Source organism: Triturus cristatus, chromosome 1_2 (genome assembly GCF_964204655.1).
Source record: "Triturus cristatus chromosome 1_2, aTriCri1.1, whole genome shotgun sequence".
NCBI classification, from domain to species: domain Eukaryota; kingdom Metazoa; phylum Chordata; class Amphibia; order Caudata; family Salamandridae; genus Triturus; species Triturus cristatus.
In genome coordinates, this window is record NC_140580.1 from 1100827707 (window position 1) to 1100855384 (window position 27678).

The 27678-nt window shown below is 41.2% G+C and overlaps 1 protein-coding gene across 4 annotated transcripts in view; it reads left to right on the forward strand.

The window, feature by feature from the left end:
- Window positions 1–27678, forward strand: part of GARNL3 (GTPase activating Rap/RanGAP domain like 3) — a 949195-nt gene that overhangs the window by 902818 nt on the left and 18699 nt on the right. For all 4 annotated transcript variants that reach the window (XM_085613708.1, XM_085613711.1, XM_085613709.1 and 1 more), the window contains 4 exons: window positions 14469–14535; window positions 20380–20487; window positions 22619–22737; window positions 25173–25308. In XM_085613708.1, the coding sequence (XP_085469834.1) occupies window positions 14469–14535; window positions 20380–20487; window positions 22619–22737; window positions 25173–25308 (430 nt within the window). The remainder of the gene's footprint in view (window positions 1–14468; window positions 14536–20379; window positions 20488–22618; window positions 22738–25172; window positions 25309–27678) is intronic.

Genomic DNA, 27678 nt, shown 5'->3' on the forward strand with positions numbered 1-27678 from the left:
GAAAATTTACGGTCAGTTGAGACAAATAGGTATGGTACTGGGCTGTGTGTCTGCTGCTCACTCACTCATTTATGCTCCCAGCATAACTTTATGTGAAATGATGGTGCAATGTACTGCCACAAGACTATACTCATTCAATAATTCATCTCAAGAGGTGGCAGGGAATTCGGAAAGAGTTCCTAAAAAGTTAATGGACTCCAAAAGCTTTGAGATAAAGACACTCATGGGGACTAAGACCATGTCAGCTGATGACTCAATGCATCTTCTTAAAGAAACTATTACCATTGACATTTCTGTCAAACTCAACTTGGCCACTTTTATAACCTTCCTTTACCTCAGTGTTTGGGTTTTAAAATCTGCAGATACATTTAAGTTTAAATAACTTCTCTCTTTTAATATATTGTAGAAAGTTAAGGTGTAAGTGAATAAGGGGACATCCATGCCCCTCCTCCCTCACAAACATTTCCCGTAAAAGGGAGTGCAGGAAAGGAGAAATTCTCTACAGGTAGTTAAGCAATGGAAGCACACAGCAGATAGCAGTTGTAAAAGGATATCTGAAAAATTGACCACAGAGTGGTTTCAGCAGATTTTCATTAGTCATCGGTAAAGTGTAATAGGGATTGTGTGGCAGCCCACTTAAGATAAGAAGCCAGACAACGTTGAAAATATCAATAGAAAATTGGTTCAAAAGTCATGAAACAATTTCCTTGAAGTTCTAAATTGGATCATTTTAGATACATCGCCTGACACCCTACTCAGCAGATGTCCCATCCTCTGGATTACCTGGCCCCATTTGTAGAGTGGGGTGAGTAGACCTTCTGATTTAGGACCTCTCACCAGCTTCTGCCTGTAACAAACCATCATGTAACCATGTGCAGTGTGCCATGGATGACACAAAATTGTTCCTAATAAAATAACAGTCTTCCAACATTGTCAGGGATGCTTTCCATGTTTGTACTGCTAATGTACCACCTCTTTTAGGGTGTATTACTAGCACCTGCATGAAGATAGCTCTGTCATTCAGCCCAGCCATGATGGATGAAGTGTCTTGCACCATGCCTCTGAGACAAAAAAAGCAGTAAACACAGTGTTTCTTCTACAACATAGGCAAACTTCACAGAGCTGACATAATGCCATGAAATAATCCGTACTGCAGAATTTGATGGAGGTGATTTGTACATTCTTGGTCAGCTGAATGTTTCCCCTCTTAACACTTTTACTTTACCCAATAGCAATAAACAACTGTGAAAAGTGGCTCCCTATTTGAGTTGTCTAATTCTATTGGCTGAATTAAGTGCTATGCTCATATAATTCTCTTACATTGTGGCCTTAAAGTTCGCAGTCAGAGTGAGGATCAGTGCACAGAGCAAGGTCTGTGGAGTGGAAACTGACTACCCAGAGGATATTAGGGTAAAGTTTGTTTGTTGCTCAGGTAGTATTGGTTAGGATTTACAGAGTTTCACTTGCAGCTGAACATGAATTCTCTTCAGTAGTAGCAACAAGTAGTACCTTTTCTATTTCCAAAAGCTGCTGGCTCCTTGTGATTAAATCAACCTTTTAAAGATAAGCTTTTATTCACATGCTGCCTTGTTTTTAAAATGCTGATAAAAATTCTACAAATACAGTGACCTGACTTGAGGGTTAATGATCATGTGATATCACTTCCTGTGATGTCAAACAAACAGTCATCTAATTTTAATTTAGTTGCTCTGGTGAAGTTGGTGACTTGAGACATACGTCAGTGAAGAAGATGTATGCAGATGAAATGCGGCCTAGTTGTTGTTTGTGGGCACTAATGCTCCACTCGCTTGGCCATGGAGTTCCAATAAGATTGATTCCACTAGCAGCTGATCAAGACTGTGGCAAGAGTTCAAAAGTTGGTAAAAGACTTCCCTGAAGGAACATGCTTTTCCCACAGTGCCATGGCACTCTGCATTGATTGTTTAATGTGCCTGTGGGGATCTGAATAATGTTAGGTCAATGTGTCTTACATGATCTCAAGAAGTTACGGCTGGGAATTAATTCAGGTCTCTCTCGATGGGTAGTAGAACTTGTTAAGAACTAAATGAAAATTGCCCGGAGAGATTAGCTGCAGGAGGGAACTGAGTCTCTCAGGAAGACCTTGAGCTGGAGAAAATATTTACTTGTGAGACACTTGTTAGTTGTGGTGGATCTTCTGAAACCATAAGTTCATTGATACTCTGAGGAAACGGTGAGCGTGAGCACTGTGCTTGTACTTTAAGGGTGGTTCTTTCCAATAGGATATGCTAATCCTGTCATAAGTACCAAATCAAAGTCCTTCAAAATACCTGAACTTTTGATGCCATTAAGCGCAATCTAACGATTTACCCATAAGAAAAGAAATGCTAACTAATGTAACTTTATGCAGGTAATATCCCTTTCCAGTTAAGCTCTCATTGCCAACACCTGCGGTGACCTGTGGATTACAGATACAAAACCGGACAAAGCCAACTCAGTCCTCCATCCCTCTGAGGTTAATAAACTGAGTACTATTGAATTTGATAAGAGTAACCCCGGTATTACAGTGCTTAAAAATAACAACTGAAATATTATTATTATTATTGTTATTAATATTATTATTATTATTATTATTAGTAGTAGTAGTAGTAGTAGTAGTATTAGTAGTGGTGGTGGTAGTAGTAGTATTGATATTACAAATGGCAACATAAATAGTGTAAAATTATGCAAAGTTTCCACCACTTAAACACCCTGAGGTAAGCATTCACGTGCAAATAGACAAAAACATACCTCATGTAACATAAATTGCTAAGCCACCTATTGGTCAGGCCACCTTAAATTTCTCTTCATAACATTTTGCAAGTTAATCTGCATATCTTTAGGGACTGTCTGGAATGTCACACCAGTTGAACATATTTCTCTAGTCTAGGCTGATTTAGAATTTAGTGGAGAGAGTACCCTGTTATAGAGTACCCTCTCTTGTGAACTGAAGGCTCGCCCGACTGATTAACATATGGGCTGTCCATAAGTATGTCAGCGACGGAGACTACTTTGTCCCCTTTGCTGATATACTCATCTGATGGCCCTTACTCAGTCAGAGGTTACGCCATTCCACCAACCTTTGATGGATGGCACCATCATTTTAACAGACACTGTCTGTCAAACTGATAATATACTGACAGGAAACACTGTGTCAGCGGTTTCTGTCAATGTTTAGAATTAATCGCAGGGCTGGCAGACAACTCTAAATTTGCAGAGGAGGACGACCCTCAATATGGCAGGAGTAGAGTCGGCCAAAATCTAATTCAGCCCCTTAATCTTTTTCTAGAACGCTAAATCATTAGAGTCGACAAATTAGAGTGGGTGGTCAAATGGGCAGCTTTTACTCTCACTTACTACTATAAAAAGCCATGTTGGTAAAACACAGTAAAAACATTTACATAACACCCACATCATGGAGAAAAAGCTTCAGAATTTTGTTTAACAAAAAGCAAAAACATGGTAAAGGTTTGGCGTACGAGACCACCATTTTAACGGTACCAACTGTCAAACTTCTTAATTGACAGGAACTGTCTATCAAACTTTTAATTAGTTGGCAGGAACCACTGTGACCACAGTTCCAGCCAATTTTTAGAGTTGTCTGCCGGTCTGAAAGACCTCTGTAAATTTGTGGGAGAGGTGGTTCCTCGGTATGGTATGCCGGGAGTAAAGTTTGCCAAATTATATTCGCCCCTTAATCTTTTTCTAGAATGCTGCATCATTAGAGAGATCTGTGCTCTTCAAGGATCATAGAGTAGTTGGTTTGCAAGTGTGTACAATGAAGTGGCGGAGTGAGGCGTTAGCCGTTATGGCTTAACACCTCACTCCGCAACTTCAGAAACGCAAGCCTGCACCATATGTACAATAATATGGTGCAGCCTCGTGTTTCCCCCTGTGCTGGTGCTACACTTACCTGCCTAGCACCTACGCAGGCACCCTTGCACCATAGTGCAAGGGTGTCTGCGTGCAGGGGAAGATTGTTTATGTGTCGGAAGGTGGCCCTTCCTGCACATAAACAATTTTTAAATGCCGTTTTGTCCCTTAATGCAGCACACATTGAAGTTACAAAATGTATTTTTTTTTCAAGATTGTTTATTTGCAGGAAGGGACACCTTCCTACACATAAACAATCCAAGACTTTGCTTTTTCCATGTGTGCTGCACAAGGCAGCACACATGGAAAAAGCAAAAACGAGGAGAAATACAGCATTTCTCCTTGTTTCGCCAAGTTAAGACCAGGTTTTCCCTGGTCTTAATTTTGGCGCTGCCTCCTATTTACTCCACCTTTGTAAATAGGGGGCAGCGTCAAAATCAATGGGTGTGGTGGTGGGACACCCACCGCAACACCCACTGCCCACCCTTTTCATGCTAAGCATAGCGTGAAAGGGGACCTTATTTACAAGACAGCGTTAAGCCACATTAAGCCTCATTCGCCACACTAACTGCCTAAAAAGTGACGTTCCCATGGCGATAGGGGCTTGTATATATACCCCTTAAAGTGTAATGTAACCTACCCATGGTCCCAGGTCTGTGATGTTTTGAACTCTCTTGTTTTCAGTGGGAGAGATTTCTTACTTCAGAGGCTGCATTAACCATCAGAAATAGTTATCAAGTTGACTTACCTTGGGGAACTGTTATATTCGAGGGAGCATTGTTTAAAATGTACTCCTCATATGTCTTGTTTGATTAAGTTTTCAGAGAGCCCAAACTCACTGAAGCACTGCGCGGCAGGAGAAACAAAGGATGTTATTACCAGGTATTGGGATCCGATAGATCTGCAGCCTGCAGATTCTCACATTTTTAAAGTAATCCTCTAGCTTTAGAAAATTATTTTCACTTCCTTATTTTTTGATCAGGTCATTCGAGCAAGACTCTTACGCAGTCACAAATCTCCACCCACATCTTACCATTCTCGGATAGGCGCAAGTTTGTGTTTTTTATTTAATTAACAAAAGTGTCCCTGGCAATGCCTAGAAACCTGTGACAGGGTTCAGGCATACTCCTAGAAAAAGTCAAATTGTTCATATAACAATGTACACAAATATGAGTAGGCAATTATTTTATTTTTTTCTCTACTGTGAAAATATTTATACCGTAGGAAAGTTTTTTCCCCTTTTCCCCTACACACGCACCAGTTTTGGTTGGTGTTTCCACCTCCAAGTTGCCTTTTTGCTGCCATTGACATGAGTAGTCCTTTGCTAAACACTGCTGTGACTTTTCAGGCAATTCATATTTAAAACTTTAAAACATGGACAGACAATGAAGATAAAGAGATTCTAATGTGTCCACTGCTTTGTTGTATTAAATTACCTGCACTCTGTAAATCTGAGGTCATGCTGTATTTTCCAACTCGACCTTGAGTTTATGTTCAGTGTTGTTGTAGTGCCATGATACCGCCACTTACCTCCTCCTCATAATCTTTTTATTTGCAGCATGATTTCAGCTGAGCCATACCCATAAAATACATCTCTGTGTAACAAACACCTCAAGCTTGAGATGCTCCTGTCACATAAATAGCTTCTCTGATAATCGTCATGTCCCTTCTTGGGGTTAGATTCATGCTGTGGCAAATACAAACAACTTTTCTGACACATGCACATACACACACTTGGGCAGCAGATGCATTAACCCAGCGTGCTATTTCACTGGCACTAGACCGGAGGCTTGCATACTGTACACAGTTTGTTGTAGCAGGCACTCAAGCAGTTGAGCTACCTTACTGGGACTGGCACCTGGGAACTACAACAGGTGACACACTTTCTTGCTTGGACCCATGTCTCCTTGAAACATACTACATGTTGTCCATTGAGAAAATAAATCTTGTGTCTTAAGGCCCCCTTTTTTCAGGAGATTTACGGCAAGCTCTACATCCCCGGATGGACAGTCTCATGCCGTGCATGCCCGCTGATGCAAAGCTTTCAACTCAAATGTTTCTTCTGCTTTTCAAAAACCAAAAACACGTGCACAGATCTTTCCTTTTACCTCCCACTCCACTGCAGTGCTATGCAGAAAATCCGACTACATAAACACAAACCGAAACCAATTGTCCTTGGGAGGGGTTCCCGCTGCTTGCACTGGACTGCTGGTACCACAGCACGACGCAGCAATTACCACAGCAGCTGCTTCATCCAATCAGTGCAGCTGGCCGCAGTGCTGTCGTTTTGCCTTCCAATACCTGCCCCTTCAGCCGGAAAGAAACACAAGGCTGCATGCCTAATTGTTTTGTTCAGGTTTCAACTCCACATATTTTTAGCTCTCCGATTTCACACTTTGTTCGGTTCCATCCAGGGAACAAGTGGTATTCAGCAGGGATTTTTATAAAGGTTGTTTTAGTTCCATTTTAAATGAGTGCTTTGCAACAGGGTTCATAAAACCCTTCAGCTCTTAAAACATAACTATGACACACATGAAAAATGAGAAACTGTCAGAAAAAATGGGCGAGTGAATTTCCAATGTTCTAGTTTAGTTGGACAGCAGCGTTACTCAAAATGATTGTCAGAATGAAAATAAGGGGCCCGGGGCTCCCATATTTTCAAAGATATTCATTGGCCTTGGGCTAAATGGGCGCCCCCTTGAAGGGTTGGGGGCCCCAGGAGAGTTGGGAGCCCCGTGAGTCACGGGAGCTGCATGGGCCAGCGTTCCCCCTGTAAAAATGGGAAGCGTTGCACCAGGAAGCATCTAGAGACCCTCCAACACATAGGTCCCGATTACGAGTTTGACAGTACGGCGGCAGGACCGCCCCTAGCCACACCGTCAAACCAGCGTGACAACTGCCCCCCATATAATTACTTTTTTGTCATTTGTGGGCGTTTTCTTTGCCGTTCCCACGGCGGTGCCTATTAAATAGGCACCAAATCGGAACATCGAAGGAAGTTCCAGCACGGCATGGAATGTTAAGTCCATGCCGTGCTGGAACTGATGGTCATGCAAACGGGGTGCACATGTTGTGCCCCACTGGGTGCATTTACAAGGAGTGAGGCACCAGGGGGCCCTGTAGGGCCCCCTTTATTTCCTCACCACCACTGATTTCATGAAGGAAAGACCTCCATGAAATCAGTGGCGCTGAGAAAAGTTGCATACGCTTGGTGGGACTAAGGCAGTCCTGACAAGCATATTGATGTCTCTTGACTGCTGTGCCACTGCCAGGGAATGATGGTTCCCTGGCAGAGTTGGCGATCCTAAGGCGGCATGACCAGCAAGGTCGTAATGTGGCAGTCGGAAACCCGCCACCCCACCATGAGTCTGGTGGTCTTCGGACTGCCAGACTCGTAATCAGGCCCAAAGTGTTAAAAAGCTCTAAGTCTTGGCTCATTCAAAGTAGTGAAGTAAGCTTCGAATTGTGAAGCAATTATGGCATGTGGCAATTAATGCAAGTGGTAATTACCACACCACTTCAGTTATCACATTTGCTCCAAGGTGCCCATAAGACTGTCCCTCTGCCCATTTATAATTCTATTGTACATAGCGCTACATACTACGCAGCATAAGTACTAGAGGTAAAGAAATCCCTGCATCTCACTTCCCTCCCATTGACAACAGCTCAGAGGACTCCCGGAGTCCTGACACTAAGCCGCTTTGAAAGCCCATGCTAAACCACGCATTGCCACATTGTCAGTCCTTTACCGGCATGGATGGAATAGTCATGTCAAAATGGGTACAAAGCATGCCCAGTGAAAATATTTACTTTGTAAAAGGTTGCCACCCTAGCTGCAACCCATCAGTTCATCGGCCTCCCCACCTATGTCCCCACTACCCTCGCACATCACCATGCATGAACAAAGTCAACCTAGAAATACCTTGAAAAAGGACATTCCTGTATATTTCCAATGACTGACAAGCTATCAACCTCCAGCACCTTAATAAATGCAGATAGAATGGTTGTAGTCCAAAGGGAAGCTTTATTATATTCAACCACCGACACGTCTCGCCAACAGGTCTGCTCTTCAGTGCCTCCTTTGTCAGAATGTCAGTCTCATCATAGAACCATGAGACCCACATTCTGTCACCAGGACAACCACTGACATTTAACACATCACAGAATAATACAAGTAAATTACAACACATCCCCTTTACAAACAAAACAAGGAACTTACCGCATCCCATAGAATAAGATGCATCTAATTAGAAAGAAAAACAGCATTCCTAGACACACATAACCTGAAACTTTAAAAATTCAGGGCTATATAGTACTAATACAAAATATAGTCTTTAAACTTTGAAGGTATGTGCTTCCGTCTACTTGAATTTTCAAAACCCGCACTCCTTCCTTCAGGAACACAACCGCGAACATTGGCTGCACCCGGATTTACGCCATCAAACTTAACCAACCTAGACATACTCCAAGTACAGCCATTGTCCAAGGTCACAACATTTCTTTTTGTTGCAATGATGACAAAAGGACCAAAAAGATTAGACAACCCTTTATGACAATGTTTCACCTTCTTCACCCAAACCTTATCACCAACATTCCACATCCTTTTCCTCACGGATCTCTTGTCATCATAACGCACTTTGTACCTTCTCTGATACTCAGCAAGCCTAGTTTTCTTCACCTCCTCACTCACACCCTTGCTCACCCACTTAGGAAGCCAAACTGGGTTTAATTTCGAAACTGCTAACCTCCCCCTTAGGGCTTCAAAAGGAGACTTCTGGGAAATTGCATTGGGAACAGTACGATGTGCCCACCAAGTCTCTCTTAACACTTCACTAAAAGAGACTCTTGACAACTCTATTCATTCTCTCCGTGAGACCATTGGCTTGCGGAGAATATAATGCAGTCTTCTGATGAACTATCCCTAGACCTTCAAGAAAATCTTGCATCTCTTGGGACACGAACTACACTCCATTGTCAGTGACCAGAAACCTGGGTAACCTTCAGAAACAAAAACATCCTTAAGAAATTCAATCACTGACTTAGAATTAACCGTACCCATACACTTGGAAACCACCCACTTAGAGGTGTAGTCCACCAAGAGCACAACGAACGTCTCTTGGGAAGGCATTAACTCCAAAGGACCCATGATGTCTAACCCCAACTTGGTCCAAACTGCATCCGGCACATCCACAGGCGAAAGGGGAACTTGATTGGCCACCTGAGACTTGTCATTGATGGCACATAAATGACAGTCTTTAACCACTGACTGGACCATCCGATCCATTCCTGGCCACCAGTACCTCTCTCTGACTCGTGCTTTTGTGAGACTTCTTCCAAGATGTCCCTCACGGGCCAGATTAATTACCTTATCTCTAAGAACATCAGGCGAAACCATCCTATCACCCCTCAACAACTTACCTTCACATAAAGTCAAATCATCCCTTACACTCCAATATGGTTTCACAACAGGATCAAGATCTTTGTAGCCTGGCCAGCCTTTAGTTATGATCCGTTTTAGAAAAGTAAATGCCTCATCTTTAGCAGCACCAGACAACCACTCTTCCTCTGAGAGCGGATCTTCCATCACCCAATTCACATTCACTGACTCATCATTCAGTTCTTCCCCACTTGTTGGTAACCTGGACAAACAATCAGCTGACTTGTTATTTACCCCCGAAATGTAGTGCACGCGAAAATTAAACTCCTGTAGCCCTTCACTCCATCTCTTAAGCCTAGGAGTCAAGTGGTCACTGTGATGACTCGAAAACATCTGAACAAGAGGACCATGATCAGACTTCACTTCAAATGGGATCCCCCATAAATAAAACTTAAAATGGTGTATAGCCCAATACACACTCAACGCCTCTCTCTCAATACAGGAATAGTTAACCTCCGCATCTCTAAGGGCCTTGGAGGCAAATGCCACAACCTTCTCTTCCCCATCCTCCACCTGCGAAAGTACTGCCCCCAATCCCTTGAGACTCACATCAGTCATAAGGACAGTCCTTAGTTTTGCATCAAAATGACCTAAGGTAGGCATAATTCCTATTTCTGACTTGACCAAATTAAAAGCCTTTTCACATTCTGGTGTCCAAGCAAAATGCACTCCTTTCTTTAATAAGACTCTGATTGGCTCAACAACACTGGCAAACCCTCTCACGAATATGGAGTAAAACTCCGCCACACCCAGAAAAGACCTAACCTGCTCCTTGTCCTGCGGTGCAAGGGCCTTCACAATACTCTCAGCTAACTTAAGTTTGGGTTGTATACCCTCTCCAGAAATAACGTGTCCTAGATAAGTCACTGATTTCAACCCTATTCGACACTTATCTTTCTTAAGAGTGAGCCCTCTTTCTCTCAACTTGCACAACACAGATCTCAAAACCTTCTCATGCTCACTCTCACATTTCCCATAAGCTAAAATATCGTCTTGAAAAAACAAAACATTAGGAAGATCTCCAAGTACCATCTTCATTATCCTTTGGAAACAAGACGCCACCGAAGCCAACCCAAAAGGCATTCTTAAAAATTGATATGCCCCCAAAGGAGTAACAAAAGACGTCAAATGCCTGGAATCCTTGTGAAGTTTGACCTGATGATACGCGGACGACAAGTCTAACACACTAAAAATCCTAGCTCCCTTCAACAAACTTAATACAATCTTAGCAGTAATGTATCCGACAATGTCTACCCGGGAACCTCCGTAACTAAAAGGAGCAATATCCGGAGGCTTCAACTTCACACTCTCCAGCCCAACCACCTCATCCCAAATTTTATTTCCAATCAGTGTGAATGGAGAGCCAGAGTCAGCCATGACAGTGAAGTTGTTAGCATCAACAGAAATGTCACAACAAGGCATAGTGACTCTTCAGAATCCACCTTGCTTTCCTCTCCTGAAATATTAGATATGACTAGAGTACGAATCTTGTCAGAAGGGTTCTCTACATTGTGGCTTTTTCTTGAAGACTTGCAAACTCGGGCCTAATGTCCTTTGATTCCACAGTTTAAACATATTGAGTCTCTGGCCTAACAGTTGGGAAAACTTGAGGAATGAGAAAAGCTTCCACATCTGTAACAGCGCACTCTCCGAATATCACTATTATTCTTCTCACAATCAAAAACACGCTGTTGTCGGGGATCACGCTCATTTCGCAGTTGGGTATCTTTATCTTTATTACCTGTGGCACGCGATTGAGCATTCCTCAAGACACTTTTACTCTTTAATCCTACCGACACTTTGGCAATGCCTTCAGAGAAATCACTTTCATCATCACACTCAGACATGGAGTGGACACTTCCTTGGCCTTTCTTCGTATTCTCACTATGAGTTTGGTTACTGTCCTCTTGGTCTTTCCTGATCTCTTTAACCCAAGAGGAAGTATTTTCAATCCCTTCCACAATTGCGATTGCTTCAGTCAGTGAAGGATTTGTAGACAATAACTTTCCCTGTACCCTTGAACTGTTGGTGCACCTTACGAGTTGATCCCTTACCAAGGAATCTGACAAATCACCAAAATCACACGTACGTGCTAACGTCTTTAAAGAAGCGACATAAGTTCCAACCCGTTCTGTAGGACCTTGAACCCTTGTGAAAAATCGATGACGTTCCAAAACAACGTTAATACGCGGTCCAAAATATCGTTCCAACATCATCATGGACATTTCATAGACATCTGATGGTTCTCCATCTCCACTACCAATAAGTAGAGGATCCATGCTGTCATAGGTGTTTCTGCCTTCAACACCTAGATTATTCCTTACAGCAGAAAATGTTTCCCCCCCAATGGCTACTAAATAAGAGTCGAATAAGTTCCTCCATCTCTTCCAAGGAAGGAGAGGTTCACCTTTCTCTGATAAAAATGCTGGGGGTTGCGACATGCTGGTGGAAGTGGCCATATTTTGTTAAGTTTGTAAAGTACCAAAATAAGAAATATCAAATAACCAAAATCAAAGGCAATTGTCTCACCTTAAGAGTTCCATATTGTCAAAATGCCAATATTGATGTGAAGACGTGTATCACATGTAGAACCAAAAATCACTTGCTGAAGGCAAAACGCGATGTGTAGCGTGTAGCCCAATCCAAAATGGCCGCCACGCTCAATGACCCTATGCGCAACTTAACGCGAGCGTCAGCATTACAATGCGTCAACATCCACGTCACTGAGAACTTCTTGGATGAGACGCTACACTTGAAGAAACGGTAACCATGGAGCCAGCAGCGCACGATGGTGCTCGTGAGAGATTTGAAAAGTAAGCAAACAACGGTTTACTTTATCGTGTATCAGCAAAGTCCCCCAAAAAAAATCGCAATCAGCATCGAAAACTCCGCTGTAGTCGCAGTAGTTGGTTGGCTGTAGGTCCGATGAGTTGTTGCCAAGAAAAACAGCACTAAAACCACAAATCCAGAGAGTTATCCATTGGAGCCAAACACTACTTGGGTTCGCAGGGGAATCGGTGGTTGTGGCTGGTCCCCAATCAAGCAACTCGTCGCCAGTAATAAATCCAGATAGAATGGTTGTAGTCCAAAGGGAAGCTTTATTATATTTAACCACCGACACATCTCGCCAACAGGTCTGCTCTTCAGTGCCTCCTTTGTCAGAATGTCAGTCTCATCATAGAACCATGAGACTCACATTCTGTCACCAGGACAACCACTGATATTTAACACATCACAGAATAATACAAGTAAATTACAACACACCTCCCCTTACCTTATGATGCAACAATGCTGAGAAACATTGCACCACCCAGGAAATGACATCACCCCCTCACCAGGGGAGGAGGGTGTCTCCGACTGGGTATCTGCTTTACAGCTACGTTCGGAGGCTTCCTCAGAATAGACCTGCAGGATCGAACTGGCCTAAAAGGCAATCAGGCAGTGCCCGATAGGCTGATCTGACAATTCAGTGTTTGGGCCGATATTTTGGCTGTTTGTGGGGGTGTTTTATGATCTGCTGGGTCATTCTTTACTGTTGATTTACCTGATATTAAAATAAACTTTGCATGAAGTAAGGTAAAATCCATGCAGTATTCTATATCTGGTAAATCACTTATACAGAGAGTCCTTACCAGCGCAAGACTGCCCCAATTAACAAACATGGGCAACTTTTTATAAGATATCTCATTCACTAATTAGGGCCCCCTTGTTTTTTCCCTGCAGTCTTAGTCAATGGACCTGCTGTAGGCTAAGTGAGCCTGAGACAAACAATGATTTAGCTTACTTGTCTTTTGTCAGGCTGTTATCCAGGCAGCAGTCTCTCACCAGTGTGTTTTGATGTTGTTCGCTCAGACCACAGCTGCATCCATCTACACCTCTATGCTGTCCAATACTGCAAACAAAAAGGACAGGGAGGAGGTACTGCCTCAAGGCACCCTCAAATCCATATTGTCTCAAGATACTCTGAAATCATATTGTCTCAAGATATCCTGAAACCCATTTTGCATCAAGATACCCTGAAATCCAGAGGTAGACTGTTCATGGAAGTGTAGAGTTCTGTTTTAAGGGCTCTCAGTCACTTAGAGTGGACAGTCAAAAAAAAGTGCCACAAGGTGAGGACAAAGGAGAGTTCAGGGATATTTCAGAGAAGAGAGATGTTTCAGTGGCACTATGGGCGTGATTTAGATGTTGGCAGACAAGTTACTGCATCACAAAGGTGACAGATATCCCGTCCGCCAAAATATGAATCCCACTGCGAAATAAGAATCTCATAGGATACAATGGGATTCATATTTTGGCAGATGGGATATTCGTCACCATTGTGACAGAGTACCCCATCCGCTGCCATCTAAACCAGGCCCATAACCTCCTTTGAAAACTGTTATATTCCAAATTCCAGACAACAAACAAACCAAGGCAGTGACAATTACAGCACAATGTTGATCAACTCCAATTTACCCAGAAGGCTGAAGAGGTGATACAAATAGTGAAGGTTTTAGATGCTCATGTAACATGGACGCCTCAAGTTTGAAACCCAACATGACCACCTCAGCCTTTCATCCTCTCAAGGTTGATTAAAGAAGTGGCAATACATTGGATATTAGGAGTATGTGCTATTTGTAGTGGTACAAAACAGGAGTGATAAATGGCTTTTGTCATTTTACAGCTCGGCAAGGAAAGCACTGTGCTAGTCCTATGCTTAAAGACTTTGCTGTAGAAATGGCAAAAGACTTTGTCCATTTCTATCTCGGCATGGATAGCACTGTGCTAGTCCTATGCTTAAAAACTTTGATAGAAAAGCAGACATTTGAGGTGAGCAGATTTAGAGTGTCGCTGGTGTTGAGAGTGCTCTATACAGGAGCTGCTTTCCACCTAAACTTGAGAACTACTTTTTTGCATAATTTATTCGTCACTCTATGCCTGAGAGGGTATTTTTTTATATATATATATATATATATATATATATATATATATATATAAAACATGCTGCTTGTTCAAAGCACTTGTACTCTACTTTAAAATAAAGTTGGACCCTATGAAGCACTTGCCGCATCAGTGACTGTAATGTCCTCTTACGATGAATGCTAAGAATAGCCTCTGTATCCAGTCTGCCCACTACCCTTGCCCATTATCATTGCAGGTTAATTTTGTTGCAGCTATTGATGTGTATGAAGACGGGGAAGCTGGCCTACTCTTGTGCTATAACTGTAAGTGATTTGTAAATATCGCTAAATATGTCAATGTCATTCTATCTTTAATGTGAGAAGTGGTGTATTCTATGGACAGTGGGAGAAAATATAATTGCAAAACTGTGTTGTTATGGATTATTTGTGGGGAATTTGTGTGCACATAAGGAAGTGGTGACAAACGAAATATTGGAAACTGTTCAATCTTGCCCAACAAATTATAAATATTTTTCATGCATTTCCGACACCAATGACTATAGTTTTCCATTTTATGATGAAGGAATAGGAGCACACTGTTAGCACGAAGAACAAGGACATGTTCTGCCCAGCAGAGTTTTTTTAACCTTACATTTTGCTTTTTATTTTTTCCTCCTCACTGATCAACAGCCTTGAAAAAGCCAAGTCTGTGCACAACTATGGGGAGAAACATGTATTGGTTGAACAATAAGAGTAGAAATTGTGGCCAATTATTAATTCAAATAAAATGTGTGCTTGCTCGCCTCTATCTCTTTAAAGTCAGCACTCACTTCATCTCTCTAGTTTCAAAATAGTTTGTCAACAATTTGTTTCTAACCGAAAGATCTTTATGTTAGGTTTAGTAATAGTCATAAACGGTGAGGAAGGCCACTGCAGACTGGGTTGAGACCAGCACACTCATTTCACATGTCTACATGCAGCAGTGCTGAATAGAGGTTTAGCAAGCAGTGAAATGGTGGAGAATAGTGTCAATTAGTGTGATCCACCGCAATTTCCTAAAAAAAATGGAAAAGGTTACATATGTTTTAGATCAGCTGTTCATTGTACCAGTTAGAAATCTACCAGGGGAGGGGGCCTTAGTTCTGGCTCCCACAAAAACCTGATTGTGGGGATCCTACAGAGGCAAAACAAACCAAAGATTTAATGAAGGAAACTTGAGCCACATTTTGTAATGTGGTCAAAGGTTGGAGGCCCATCATAGGTAGGTTTTGTCAGAGTTCTGAAACAGCGAACAATTAAAGAATAAAGGACGAACTCAGCAAAAGCAAAAATGGAAAAAATCTCTATGTACTAAAAGTCTCTATGCACTTAGTGGAAAGTTTGCATTGGGAAGGAAAGTTTTGTTTTGCATCAGATATATTATGTTTTCCTAAATTAGCAGCTAGAGGGTAAGCCATAGGCCAAGATCATTTACTAGATCACCTCAGTGCTCCCAGAGTACCCACACTGGCATTTAGGGCTGCAACAAAGTCAGTCACTTTGGTAGAGGTACACAGAATCTCTTTCTTGTTGTTGCTGTCTTTACATTATGAGAAGTGATAGTTTAGACAGGGGATCTCTGAAGCTTTCCAATAGAGGATCCGGCCCGCTTGCTTTAGTAGGTCTTCTGAGTCAAGGTGAGGCAGAAAGACTGGGTGAAAATGAGGAAGCATCAAAATTCAGGTTTTCACTGGCTGATCACTAAATAATCATGTCCCGGGTAACACAATTGGTTGTCTGAGCAAACTTAAGATTCTTACTCCTCCTGTTTGCAACCTGTGCAGCCACTGCACAGAGAGAGAAATACAGATTCAGCTCTCACCTTACTGGTGTGTCTAGCTCATGTGTATGGTTCTGCAATGTCCTCACAACTACCAGACCACTTTATGAGCTCATGCACTTGAGTGTCCCACAGTAGGCAAACAGGGCAGAGCTTGGGCTGGTTAACTTGTTGGGCCACCTTAGAAGAACCATTCTAACCTCTGGATAAAGAATACACATTTCTTCTCTTCAAGTCACATGAGAGTCTTGAGTGTTTCTGAACTGTTACAAAACTCAGCGGACTCAGACAAGACTATATTAAGGTGACTACTGGAAGTCAAATGGTGACATTTTTAAGTCTTAAAGCCCTCCATCACAGGGATTATCTGTGGTCAGGTATTCCATAGAGGGGGTGCTGTATGCTGGCAGATTTCCCACGTAGAATTCCTTTCCACTCAAACATGAATGGAGGGCTACTTTACTTGGATTTACAGGGTCAGAAATATTCTAACAAACAAAACAGATAATGTGGAAAATGGTTCTAGGGATGTTTATAGACCAAAATCTGATTACTTTCCCTGAAAATACTACATGAAACACCAAATCCGATAGTCTGTTTAGTTGAACAGAGGATCAGACAGACTTATAACATGAAGAGTATTACACAGAAATAATAAACCAGAGTAACCAGACCCTCGCGAAAAACAGGATTTCCATCAATTACCAGAGTGGTCAGTGTCATCATTTGGATATCCTTCCTGCCATCCACTAGTACCTCTTAATCATAGAGGAAAACTATGTGGATTTAGGTTTCGATCAGGTCAAAAGGAAGGAAACAACAAGGAGACTAGCTCTCAAATAACCACAACCATTCAGTGATAAACTTTAGTGCAGTGCGTGCATGTGAGATTAAAAAAGGATTTAGAAGAGAAAAAACACTTTAATTGAACATGTCTCTTGTAATCCTTATTAAAAATAGTGCAGAAGCAGCTAGAAAGTATATGCTGCCTCACAATACGGTCGACATGTTTCAGCCCTATCGACTAATTGTCATGGGCTTTCTTCAGGACCTAGATGAATTTTAAATTGCTACTGCATTATGAATGAAGAGAAAAAGTGATACAGATTTAATTCAATACAGCCTTACGACTTGCGTTCCTCTGTACAAAAAGGATACAGTTGAAACCTATAACAAAAATATATATATATATATACATACAATATAGTATTCAAAATGAAACAGTGAGTCGTGTTTCAAAACAACTTCAAAAACGGTTATATGGGCCATGGGCCATTAAGTATAACCGTAAACATTCATGCTTATGTGATATATATAGCAAAAAATCTAATTTGCTCACCCGTTTTGTACGGGGATAGGACCTCACCTCACCCGGCAACAGCTCAGGTCTAGGAGGCCCCGCTCTGGAAAACTGGAAGAGGAAAACTATCAACCTCTCCCTGTCGTATTAATACGAGGGACAGGTTGATAGTTTTACTCTTCTGTTTTCCTCTCCTTATTATTTCTGTTGTTTTGTTTTTTGCCCAGAGCGGGGCCTCCTAGACCTGAGCTGTTGCCGGGTGAGGTGAGGTCCTATCCTCGTACAAAACGGGTGAGCAAATTAGTTTTCCCTCAGTGTGGTGCTGGCTAGAATATGTTTTCCAAGATTGATATTGGTTTCCAGTCCGGCCTTGCTGGTATCAGAAGAGGCTGAATGGAGACGAAACAAAGTCCTGGAAAAGCTGCTCAAATTGGCACCACAAAACAGGGGCAGTCAACTTGAACAGGGACCTAGGAGATGTTGGATATAGCCCCTAGGCAGAGGTGCAATCTACAAGGAAAATGCAAGAGTCAAATTGTATATGACTCGTGATGATGGGGATGTTTGAGATTATATAATGTCATGTATGTGATCTGACTTTTGTCGCATAAGGCCAGCAAAGGTGTAGCTGTCAGATAATATTAATACTTCACACTTGAGAATAGGGATGCTAGAAGATAGGTGAGGAACTAGTTTATCAAGCCAAGAAGGTTTATTTTTTTCTTCCGTGTTTAGGTTGCTAACTAAGGAAATGCCTGGCCTAACTGCAGAAAATCAAATGAACAGTCTGATTCCAAGTTGTATTTCTGTGGTGTTGACGTCTGGTCATTTCAAAAAGAATAAAATGCATATTTTTCCTGCCATCAACATGATTTAAATTCTAATTTCTCAAGAACTGTTGACTGGATTTACACCAATCCGAATAAGGCACTTCATGGATTAACGAGTAATGTTTTACTTTCATGCCTATAGTGGTGTATTTTCCATCCAGCACACATTATTGTAGATGAGAACAAATATTTCTATGGGCGTTAAAATGGGTAAAGTCAATTTCTTAACTCCCTTCCTTGCATACACACACACCCTTGAAGGATGTGCATGAATCCTACCATGCAAAACCCAAATCTTTTAATTTGGAACAATTTGTGCACATTTGCAAAATAGAAACAATGTTATTAAGAAAACGAAAAATGTATTTTCACTGGAAACTCTGACATAATTGTGACTACACATGCACTATGGCAGTCTCTGTAATTAATATATATGTTACACAGTAGGGCTTGCCACTGTGTAGTAAACGTTAGGTAAGAGTGTCCATAGGAAGAGAATTTTTTTGTTTTACTGATACCTTTGGCTTAGTTTGACTAATCATTTCTAAACTTTAAAACAAAAATCATCCACTTCAGCTCCTTTTTAGAAAGTTTTGTACTGATCTGTCAAGACAAGAAAAAAGGAGGAGGGGGAATCGCAAAACATTAGTTTGTAATGTTGATTCCCATTGGGCTTTAAAGCAGACAAAAAAAATGGATGAACAGAATTAGTCCATATTTGGTAAAAAGTTAGAACTTTACTCATAAAGGGTGATTTTCAAAGTGTAAATCTGTTCAGACAGTTTTGGAAAATTTGCTTTTAAAGAGGTGCTCGGGGTAGTCATAAAGAGGTTAGAAAGTAACTATGGGACTTGAGTCCGCCCGCCATCCTAGCGGTAACGGGACTGCCCGCCTACCATGCGGTGGTCCCGCACCCCTAATTATGATGGGACCACCACCGTGGAGGTCACATCTGGCAATTTAACATTGCGGCAGATACTGCTGGCTGCAGCACCCGCCACAATGTTAAATGGCCATGTTGTGCATTTCTCTGCACAACGTGGCAGGCACCATGCAGTGCCTGCCACCTTGTGCATGGAAATGGAGGGGGTACCATGGGTACCCCCAGTGCACAACTGCCCCCCCTCAGCCAGCCTCCGCCCGCCTTTCCATGGCGGTTCAACCGCCATGAAAAGGCTGGCTGACGCCAGCACTGTGATCGGGCAGGCGGTGCATATCCCCGGGCAGCTCTGCTCCGCCAGGCAATTGCAATGATTGCCTGTGGTGGAAGCGTGGCTGGCGCTCTTTGCGCCCGCCACGCTTGTGGCACAATTCCCCCTGCCATCCTAATGTGGCAGGGGGAAATGGGAGCCAGATGGCGGAGGGACCGCCACCGCCGGCCCGGTGGTGGCAGTCTCTCCGCCATCGTAATGAGCCCCTATATTTGGACAGTTCACCCTCCAGATGTCCTACTGGACCTTATATTTTAAAAATGACGCCTTCTGATTGACCCGGGGAGCATTTTCTTTCTTAAGGCATTTTATTATCACGGTACCTAGGCTGGTACTATGCTACCAAAAGATTTGATTGGCTGGCTGTAGCTAGAACCAATATGTTGCTGCCACCATTAGAGGTCTTGGATAAAATAGTCCCCAAATTTTAAGGACTTCTACTCCTACTTTATTGCCAACATTGGCCGATGTAGATCAGGGAGGATTTGATGCATGCCAATTTCTCAAGATATGCACATAACATAAAAGTATATACAGGGAACCTAAATGGAAAAAAACATAGTTTATGCCTATCTAGAAAATGTGCCATAGATCCTACATCCATGGACCTATGTTGGATACACATGTTTTTCAGCACTCCTGTGTTACCAGCTCTCCTGTCCTGAAACAACAATGAAATCACCAAACATTGACTGTTAAACTAGATCATGTCTATGTGACGCATTTCCAAAGCAGAAGAGCAAAATTACTATTGAAAGCTGCCTTGATTCTTGCCTCTTCTGCCTTTTTCAAATACTGAAGATGCACACCTGCCGGGTTAACATGGGTATGTTAAGCCAAACAGTGATTCTCTGCAGGTTGGGTCCATTTGGTTGAACATCTTTGAAAGTTGTTAAGTTTTGTGAGTATTTTTAAATGTTCTCTACTAATATTTCAGGAATTTTCACTAATATCTATAAAATGTTGGTGTTCTCCTGCTCAGAAAATAACCTGAAGTTCTTTTCTTAGATCTGTGCCACTACAAGAAGGTTTGTCCCTTCAACGGAGGCTCCCCCTTGATGCAGAGTTCAGCTTCAGACTTCCAGTTCAGTTGGAACCAGGTTCCTAATGCAGTTGGTAAGATATCAAATGTATTGGGTTCGAAGAGGTTCTTCTTCTTATGTTGTTATTTCTCTTGTTAATACTACGGTCAAGGGAGACAGGCGTATGGAAGGATAGCTCAGCATGCTAAACACTCTCCCATGTGAACGACATGTAGGGTGAGTCCATAAGCCCTCTGTTATTCCAGGGTGCCAGAAAAAGGGTAACATTATCTGCTATAATTTGGATCACGACAAAATGGCAAATCAGAAATACTTATTACTATTATTATTATTATCCTATTATTTGGACCAGTAGAAAATGGTAAATCTGCAGCAGCAATCATTATATCAAATAATTAGTATTATTTTCCATAAACATTTTTTAAGTTTAACTTGTAAAACCAACACAATAAGGCCCACACTCAAACTGCACTTTTTAATAATTTTATTAGTACAACAATATTAATACTCATGTACTAAAAAAAGCTGTTTACCAACTCACTGTAGAGATGTCGGCCTTCACTGCTCCTGTCTTTCCTATGAGAGGGGCACCCTTACTCCTCTCACCCTCTGTTGTATAGATCTCTACACACTTACTACAAATCAGGAGTAGTTTAGGAGTAGAAAGTAGGGCTTAAGGGAAAGTTAAGGAGTTGTTTAGGGGGGGTCAAACACCTACCCACAAAAGAGTAAGCCCATTGATAGTCTCAAACCGCACTTCTAAAGCTACTACAACCAAAAAGGACTCTGTTTTCTGCCTCAGACCTGGTGTAAATCTAGCACCAAACATGGCCAACCACTGAAACTGCAACACTGTTCCCTAGAAAATAATGGAGGGATGGACTTACAATAAACCCCAAGATATTTATGTAAAATAAAATAACTTATTTTGACTTTTAAAAACAATATCAATTTAATTTAATGCTATAAAAATATTGAATGAAAAAATAAATATTTTATTATAATTTGCAAATAAACATTTTAAATTTTAATTTTTTAATGTCAATTAAAATTAATTCCTTAACCAACATTTATTAGTTTTTAAAACTTGGTAAATAAAACAAAGTGTACTGTGGGTGTGATTTTTTTAAAGAAATGTTTTCATAAATAATGATACATTACTTAAGTAAATTCAAGTTAATTCATTTAATATACTTTTAAGATAACAGTGCTGCAACTGCAACATTTCTTATGTGCTCTAGGTTTAAAAACAATATCTAAAATTATTTTGCATTAATATTTAAAACGAAAACATTTTTACACAATTATTTAAGTTTAATTAACTTTTTTGCTTATCTTTGTACTTTACCGTAGTAAGATCTACGCTGCAGCGCTGGAGACCTCCACCTGCGTGTGAAAAACTTGTAGCAATAACTTTGTAAATTTGGTTGCACATCCAAGAAGTGAACATATGGAAGTCTACTCTTTGTAGTATCTTTATACTAGGAAATGGTGAACAGCTGAAAGGAGTAAACTTACTACAAAGTGTAAAAGTAAATCTACAAGTGGGAACATGTGTAAATTTACCTTTGTATACCTAACTTCTGAATTTCTCAGAACTTAACTCAGTTAATACATGGATATTTCTACCAGCAACAAACCACATACTGTGTAGACGCAAAAAAGGGTACACAACATTCCTCTCTGCTCCATCTCTCTATGAGACAGACTGCATTGTTTTCACTTTTCTGTCCTGTGGAGGCAAGTGTGAGACAGCTTGAAAATATTTTGGGCTCCCTAATTGGCCAATTTGGTGACCAACCAGGAGGTCTGAATTGAAGAGTGGTGTATATCATATGGAGTGCCATTTTTTAATCTTCCTTTCTGTCTGAAATGAATCAACAATATCCAGACCTGCAACATGGGCAAATATTTTATTTTTTTGTTTTTATCAGCAGTGAGCAAGCAATCCTTTAAGGGCATCCACCAAGTGGGTCTGCCTAGATACTGCATGTGGCAAAACATAAGCACTTCACTCAGGAATACAAAGGAAATACTGTGCTGATTTCTATTCTAAAATGGAAAACAAAATGCTGAAAATGTTATGTGCTATTAGTTCTATTGTTGATTTAAAAATCCTAAACTGTGGCCTATGTCCTGAGGATGGTAAAGTGAAAGCCAGGTCACATCCATATGTTTGATCATCATGTGCATTTGTTTTTCAGTTTGTGCATTTCCATATATTCTGGCTTTTACCACTGACTCAATTGAAATCCGATTAGTTGTGAATGGGAACCTGGTCCACACAGCTGTAGTGCCTGAACTCCAACTTGTGGCTTCAAGGGTAAGGATTATATAAATAAAAAATATAAATATGCCAATCGTTTTCGTTAGCCAGGTAAAAGCTTCTTCCAATGCATCAAATGTTTGCATGTTAATGTGTCACAACCGCATAACTACTTCAAAACTATTGACTCTCACAAATTCAGGACTTATTACCACAGCCCTATTCCCTGAAGCAGCGGAAAACCTTGACTAGTGGTGGTGTTTCTATCAAATAGCTACCTTAAAAGAATCAAGAAAAGTGAATTAAATATTTTAGATATACCAGAAGTATGTGTTTTTAGAGAGATTACCAGAAAGCACCCACAATGATTTATTTTTAGTTTTAAAAACTATCACTGTGTGTCTTTCTTGGTCGTTCTTCATCAAAGAAGGTGAAAATAAATCTGAAACTCTGGGAACAGGCAAAGGCCTTTTCATACATTTTTTATATCATTTCAGACTCAATTGCTCAAAATACAAAATCATAAGCAAAATATTGTTCACAGTTAAAAAACACAGCTCCGTGGACTCTCTGGCTCCCTAACTCAAGGTTAAATAGTTACAGCCTCATATAATGATGACTTGTTGTCTCTGTCAAATCTTGTGGCAGAGGACTATCATATTTACCTAAATTTGGACATCAATAAAAGATAAGGAATGTCAGAGTTTCCTGCCAAACCGAAAAAAGCTAAACAAAAATACTTTTTCAAAAAGATTTTGGGGCATATTATCAAAGAATAGAGATAAACATCGCTAAGCACACTGAGCGCGTTTCTGTTTATCGCCGTCTATCGCCGGATTACATCGCCGTGTTAGCGGCGTATTATCAACGCTTTGCTAACAGGCGATATAATTCCAGCGATAGAGGACGAAAATGAGAAATAGCGTGTGAAATCCAGCGAAGATTTCACAGCGCTATGGGCCTGCTTGCCGATAGGGGAGTGTGGACCTAAACATACAATCCACCTCCCACTATTAGTATAGCTAAGTCAAATAAAAAGCAGACGTTAAATTCCAGCGATAAACGCGGTTAGCGCGTTTTTTTTTATTGTTTCGCGGGTCTGCTGCAGGGTTGTAAATAGCGCGAAGCACTGTCAGCGTGAATTGACATGGAGTTATGGACGGAAACACCTACTTTGCATGTCATTAGCGATATTGATCGCTGACATGCAAAGTAGCAAGGAAACACGCGCTAACGCTTGTTAGCGTGTCCTTGTTGATTGAGTTATAAAAAATCGCCGCTTTTTCGGCGCTATGTGTCGAAAAAGCAGCGATTATGTCCCTTGAAGTCAATTCAAAGGGTAATTTTCATTTGTTCAAATTATTTGTTTTCAATCATGAAAGCTAAATTAATTTCACACATTCATCTACAGCACATTGCTTGCGCAATCAACACTGTAAGACTTTTCAAGCAAAAGTAATTTACCTGAGCAATACAGCTTGGTGTGAAAATAGTTTGTACGGGAAAAACTATTTTTAAGATTACTGCAATTGCTCAGGGACTTCAACAAGTCTTGCAAGTTGATGAGTCATAAATCAGAACACAACTTAGATTTAATTGAATCCAATGATAGTGGATGTAGCCTTTTTACCTGTGACATGTGACTCGAGTTCTCTGACTTCTCATGAGGAGCTCTGCAAAGCACTTCATTTATTCACAAATTATATATTAGTGTCTATTCTGAACATGTTCTATTTGTTTATAATGTGTGGTTTTTATGGAGTTTTCTCTCTGTCGATGTCCCTGTTTCTGAATTGTTTTCAAGCAGTATTATTCCACTCATAGACGTAGCCCTGCCTTCTTAAAGAAACAAACTCTGAGAGCTCTTATGCCAAGCAGAAGAAGGAGCTTGCACTCTGATGCATCCTCCAGGCATCTAGGGAAATGTAAACCTTCTTCCATCCTAAAGATTGGTTGAAGTTGTGTTCAAAGCAGGCAGACAATGCAATTGAACAACATTATGGCTGCTGTGACACTGCTTCTAAAGTAAATTAGTATAAAACATTTGCAGGTTAAGGTAGCTACACAACCATAGCACCCAACCCCACCATGCACTCATGACCTCACAGATGACAAAAAAAATGAAAACACTCCAGTCAAACCTTCAATTACATCAATGATAACTTCAAGTTTACCATTAACATTTTATGGTTTAAATCTTTTTAATATTTTTTATTAACATTTTATATGACACCACTGAAGCTGTGCATTAGAGTCTACTGGGTGCAACGTTTGGCCTTTACTTGTGTTCTCGGCACAGCAGGCCTTGAGGCAAGGTTTTCTGCTGTGTGCGTATATTCAAAATGGTGCCCTCTGACATAAAAACATGTCATAATTTATAGACACTATTAGAGCACACCAGTGTTTTGAACAAGTTAATGCAAACTATTCTAGCCTGAAACTTTGAGTGCCACTGCTTGTGATATTGACTGCTTCCCACTGTCTCTTCTCAGTCTGATATTTATTTCAAAGCCGCTGCTGCAGTGAGTTCCTCATCCAACAGCAGCTCCAAGGACACAAGTTCCCAGAGCTCACCACAGACACCGACAGGGTACGAAATGCCAGTGTTTCCAGCATCACCAGGAGAAGGTAGGGGGAGCATGTGGTCAACCTTTAAGGAGCTTTGTTCTTTTAACTTGTTCTTTGCTTTGAAAGGACACACATCAGAATTCACAGGGAATTAGAAATCAGAGGACTTTCTGCTATTGACAGATGGGGAACAACCTTTACAACGCAACTTTTACAACGCACTACCTTTACAACGCATTTTTTACAACGCATAATCCATTACAACGCATGACATTACAACGCATGACACTACAACGCATTTTTAAAAACTACCTTTACAACGCATTCCATTACAACGCATACTACCATTACAACGCATGCCATTACAACGCATAATATTACACTACACTATCCAACACTTACCCTACTGATGCACCCCCTGGAGTTAGAATAGTAATTTTTACCCCTATACTATCCAACACTTACCCTACTGTTGCACCTCCTGGAGTTAGAATAGTAATTTTTACCCCTATACTATCCAACACTTACCCTACTGTTGCACCCCCTGGAGTTAGAATAGTAATTTTTACCCCTATACTATCCAACACTTACCCTACTGTTGCACCCCCTGGAGTTAGAATAGTAATTTTTACCCCTATTCTATCCAACACTTTCCCTACTGTTGCACCCCCTGGAGTTAGAATAGTAATTTTTACCCCTATACTATCCAACACTTACCCTACTGTTGCACCCCCTGGAGTTAGAATAGTAATTTTTACCCCTATTCTATCCAACACTTACCCTACTGTTGCACCCCCTGGAGTTAGAATAGTAATTTTTACCCCTATACTATCCAACACTTACCCTACTGTTGCACCCCCTGGAGTTAGAATAGTAATTTTTACCCCTATACTATCCAACACTTACCCTACTGTTGCACCCCCTGGAGTTAGAATAGTAATTTTTACCCCTATACTATCCAACACTTACCCTACTGTTGCACCCCCTGGAGTTAGAATAGTAATTTTTACCCCTATACTATCCAACACTTACCCCACTGTTGCACCCCCTGGAGTTAGAATAGTAATTTTTACCCCTATACTATCTAATACTTACCTTAAATGTAATTTAATATTATGCGTTGTAATGGTATGCGTTGTAAAGGTAGTATGCGTTGTAATGGAAATGCGTTGTAAAGGTATTTTTTAAAAATGCGTTGTAGTGTCATGCGTTGTAATGTCATGCGTTGTAATGGATTATGCGTTGTAAAAAATGCGTTGTAAGTGCATGCGTTGTAAAAGTGTGCGTTGTAACGTCATACATCCTTGACAGATATTTGTGTGCACCTCAAGGGAGCAAAAATAGCTCTCATGGGGGAAGGATTACAAAAAGCAGCAATTGTGAGAATTGACCCCCCCATAAACGGCATTCATTCATGAGTGTGGTGGATTTTTTTTTTTTTTTTTTTTTTTTTGAAAACCTTTATTGACATTTCAATCAATTACACATATGGGCCTACAACCCCCAGGGCCGGCCGCTAAACAATCAGAATAACAGAAAGCAGGTCTATCACAGTCAGTACCTCGGGGAGCAGAATCTCGACGCTAGCATTCTCTCAGTCTCTGGAGTGTGGTGGAATTTAATGCATGATTACATTTGCTGGTGGGGCAGGTGGTGGGGGTCCATGGATCTGTTCACCTGTTAGCACAAGGGTGTAAACGATGCACTGGACTACAGTAATGTGACAAGGATTCAACCCGACTGCAGTCACACATGGCCTTATTTGGATGCTATTAACCACATCGATTCGAGTGACGGAGCGGTTCCGTCATGCGCGTCGGTTGCGCTGTGCGTATGACGGAACCGCTCCGTCATGGCCCCGCCCGCGTAAAAGAACCTTCAGCACAGTGCGGTAATCCGCGCCGCGCTGAAGGGGTTAAAGATAAAAAGACAAGCGACCCCAGGCCCCAAGTAATAAAGGCGCTATGAAGAAAAAGCAGGAGAACCCCCCTCACGTTTACTGTGTAGTCCTGCAAAACAAATTACAACAATCTAGACATAAATATATTAAATGTTTAATCTGTAAGTTAGAATAATGCATCTCTGTGTAAAGGTTTTTTCCCTGAAGCCCTGGTTACATGTTTACAGTAAAACCCCAATCATTTGTGAAAGGAGTCCCCCTATCTGCTCTCTGCAGCTGTTGGCGAGCTCCTCACCGCCACACTTCTAATTACTTCATTTAATTGTGGGACTGAGGAGACTCAGAGGAAATCCTTGCCTGGTGGTGGAGTTGAGAGGTCAGGGGATGTACCATAACATTCGCAGACGCTGAAATCATAGCCTGTCCAGGAACACCAATTTAATTATCTGCAGCAATGTCCAATTAGCTTTTCTACCCCAGAGGATAGCAGACTTCATTAATGGTAGTCAAGAATTGTTATTTAGCAGGTG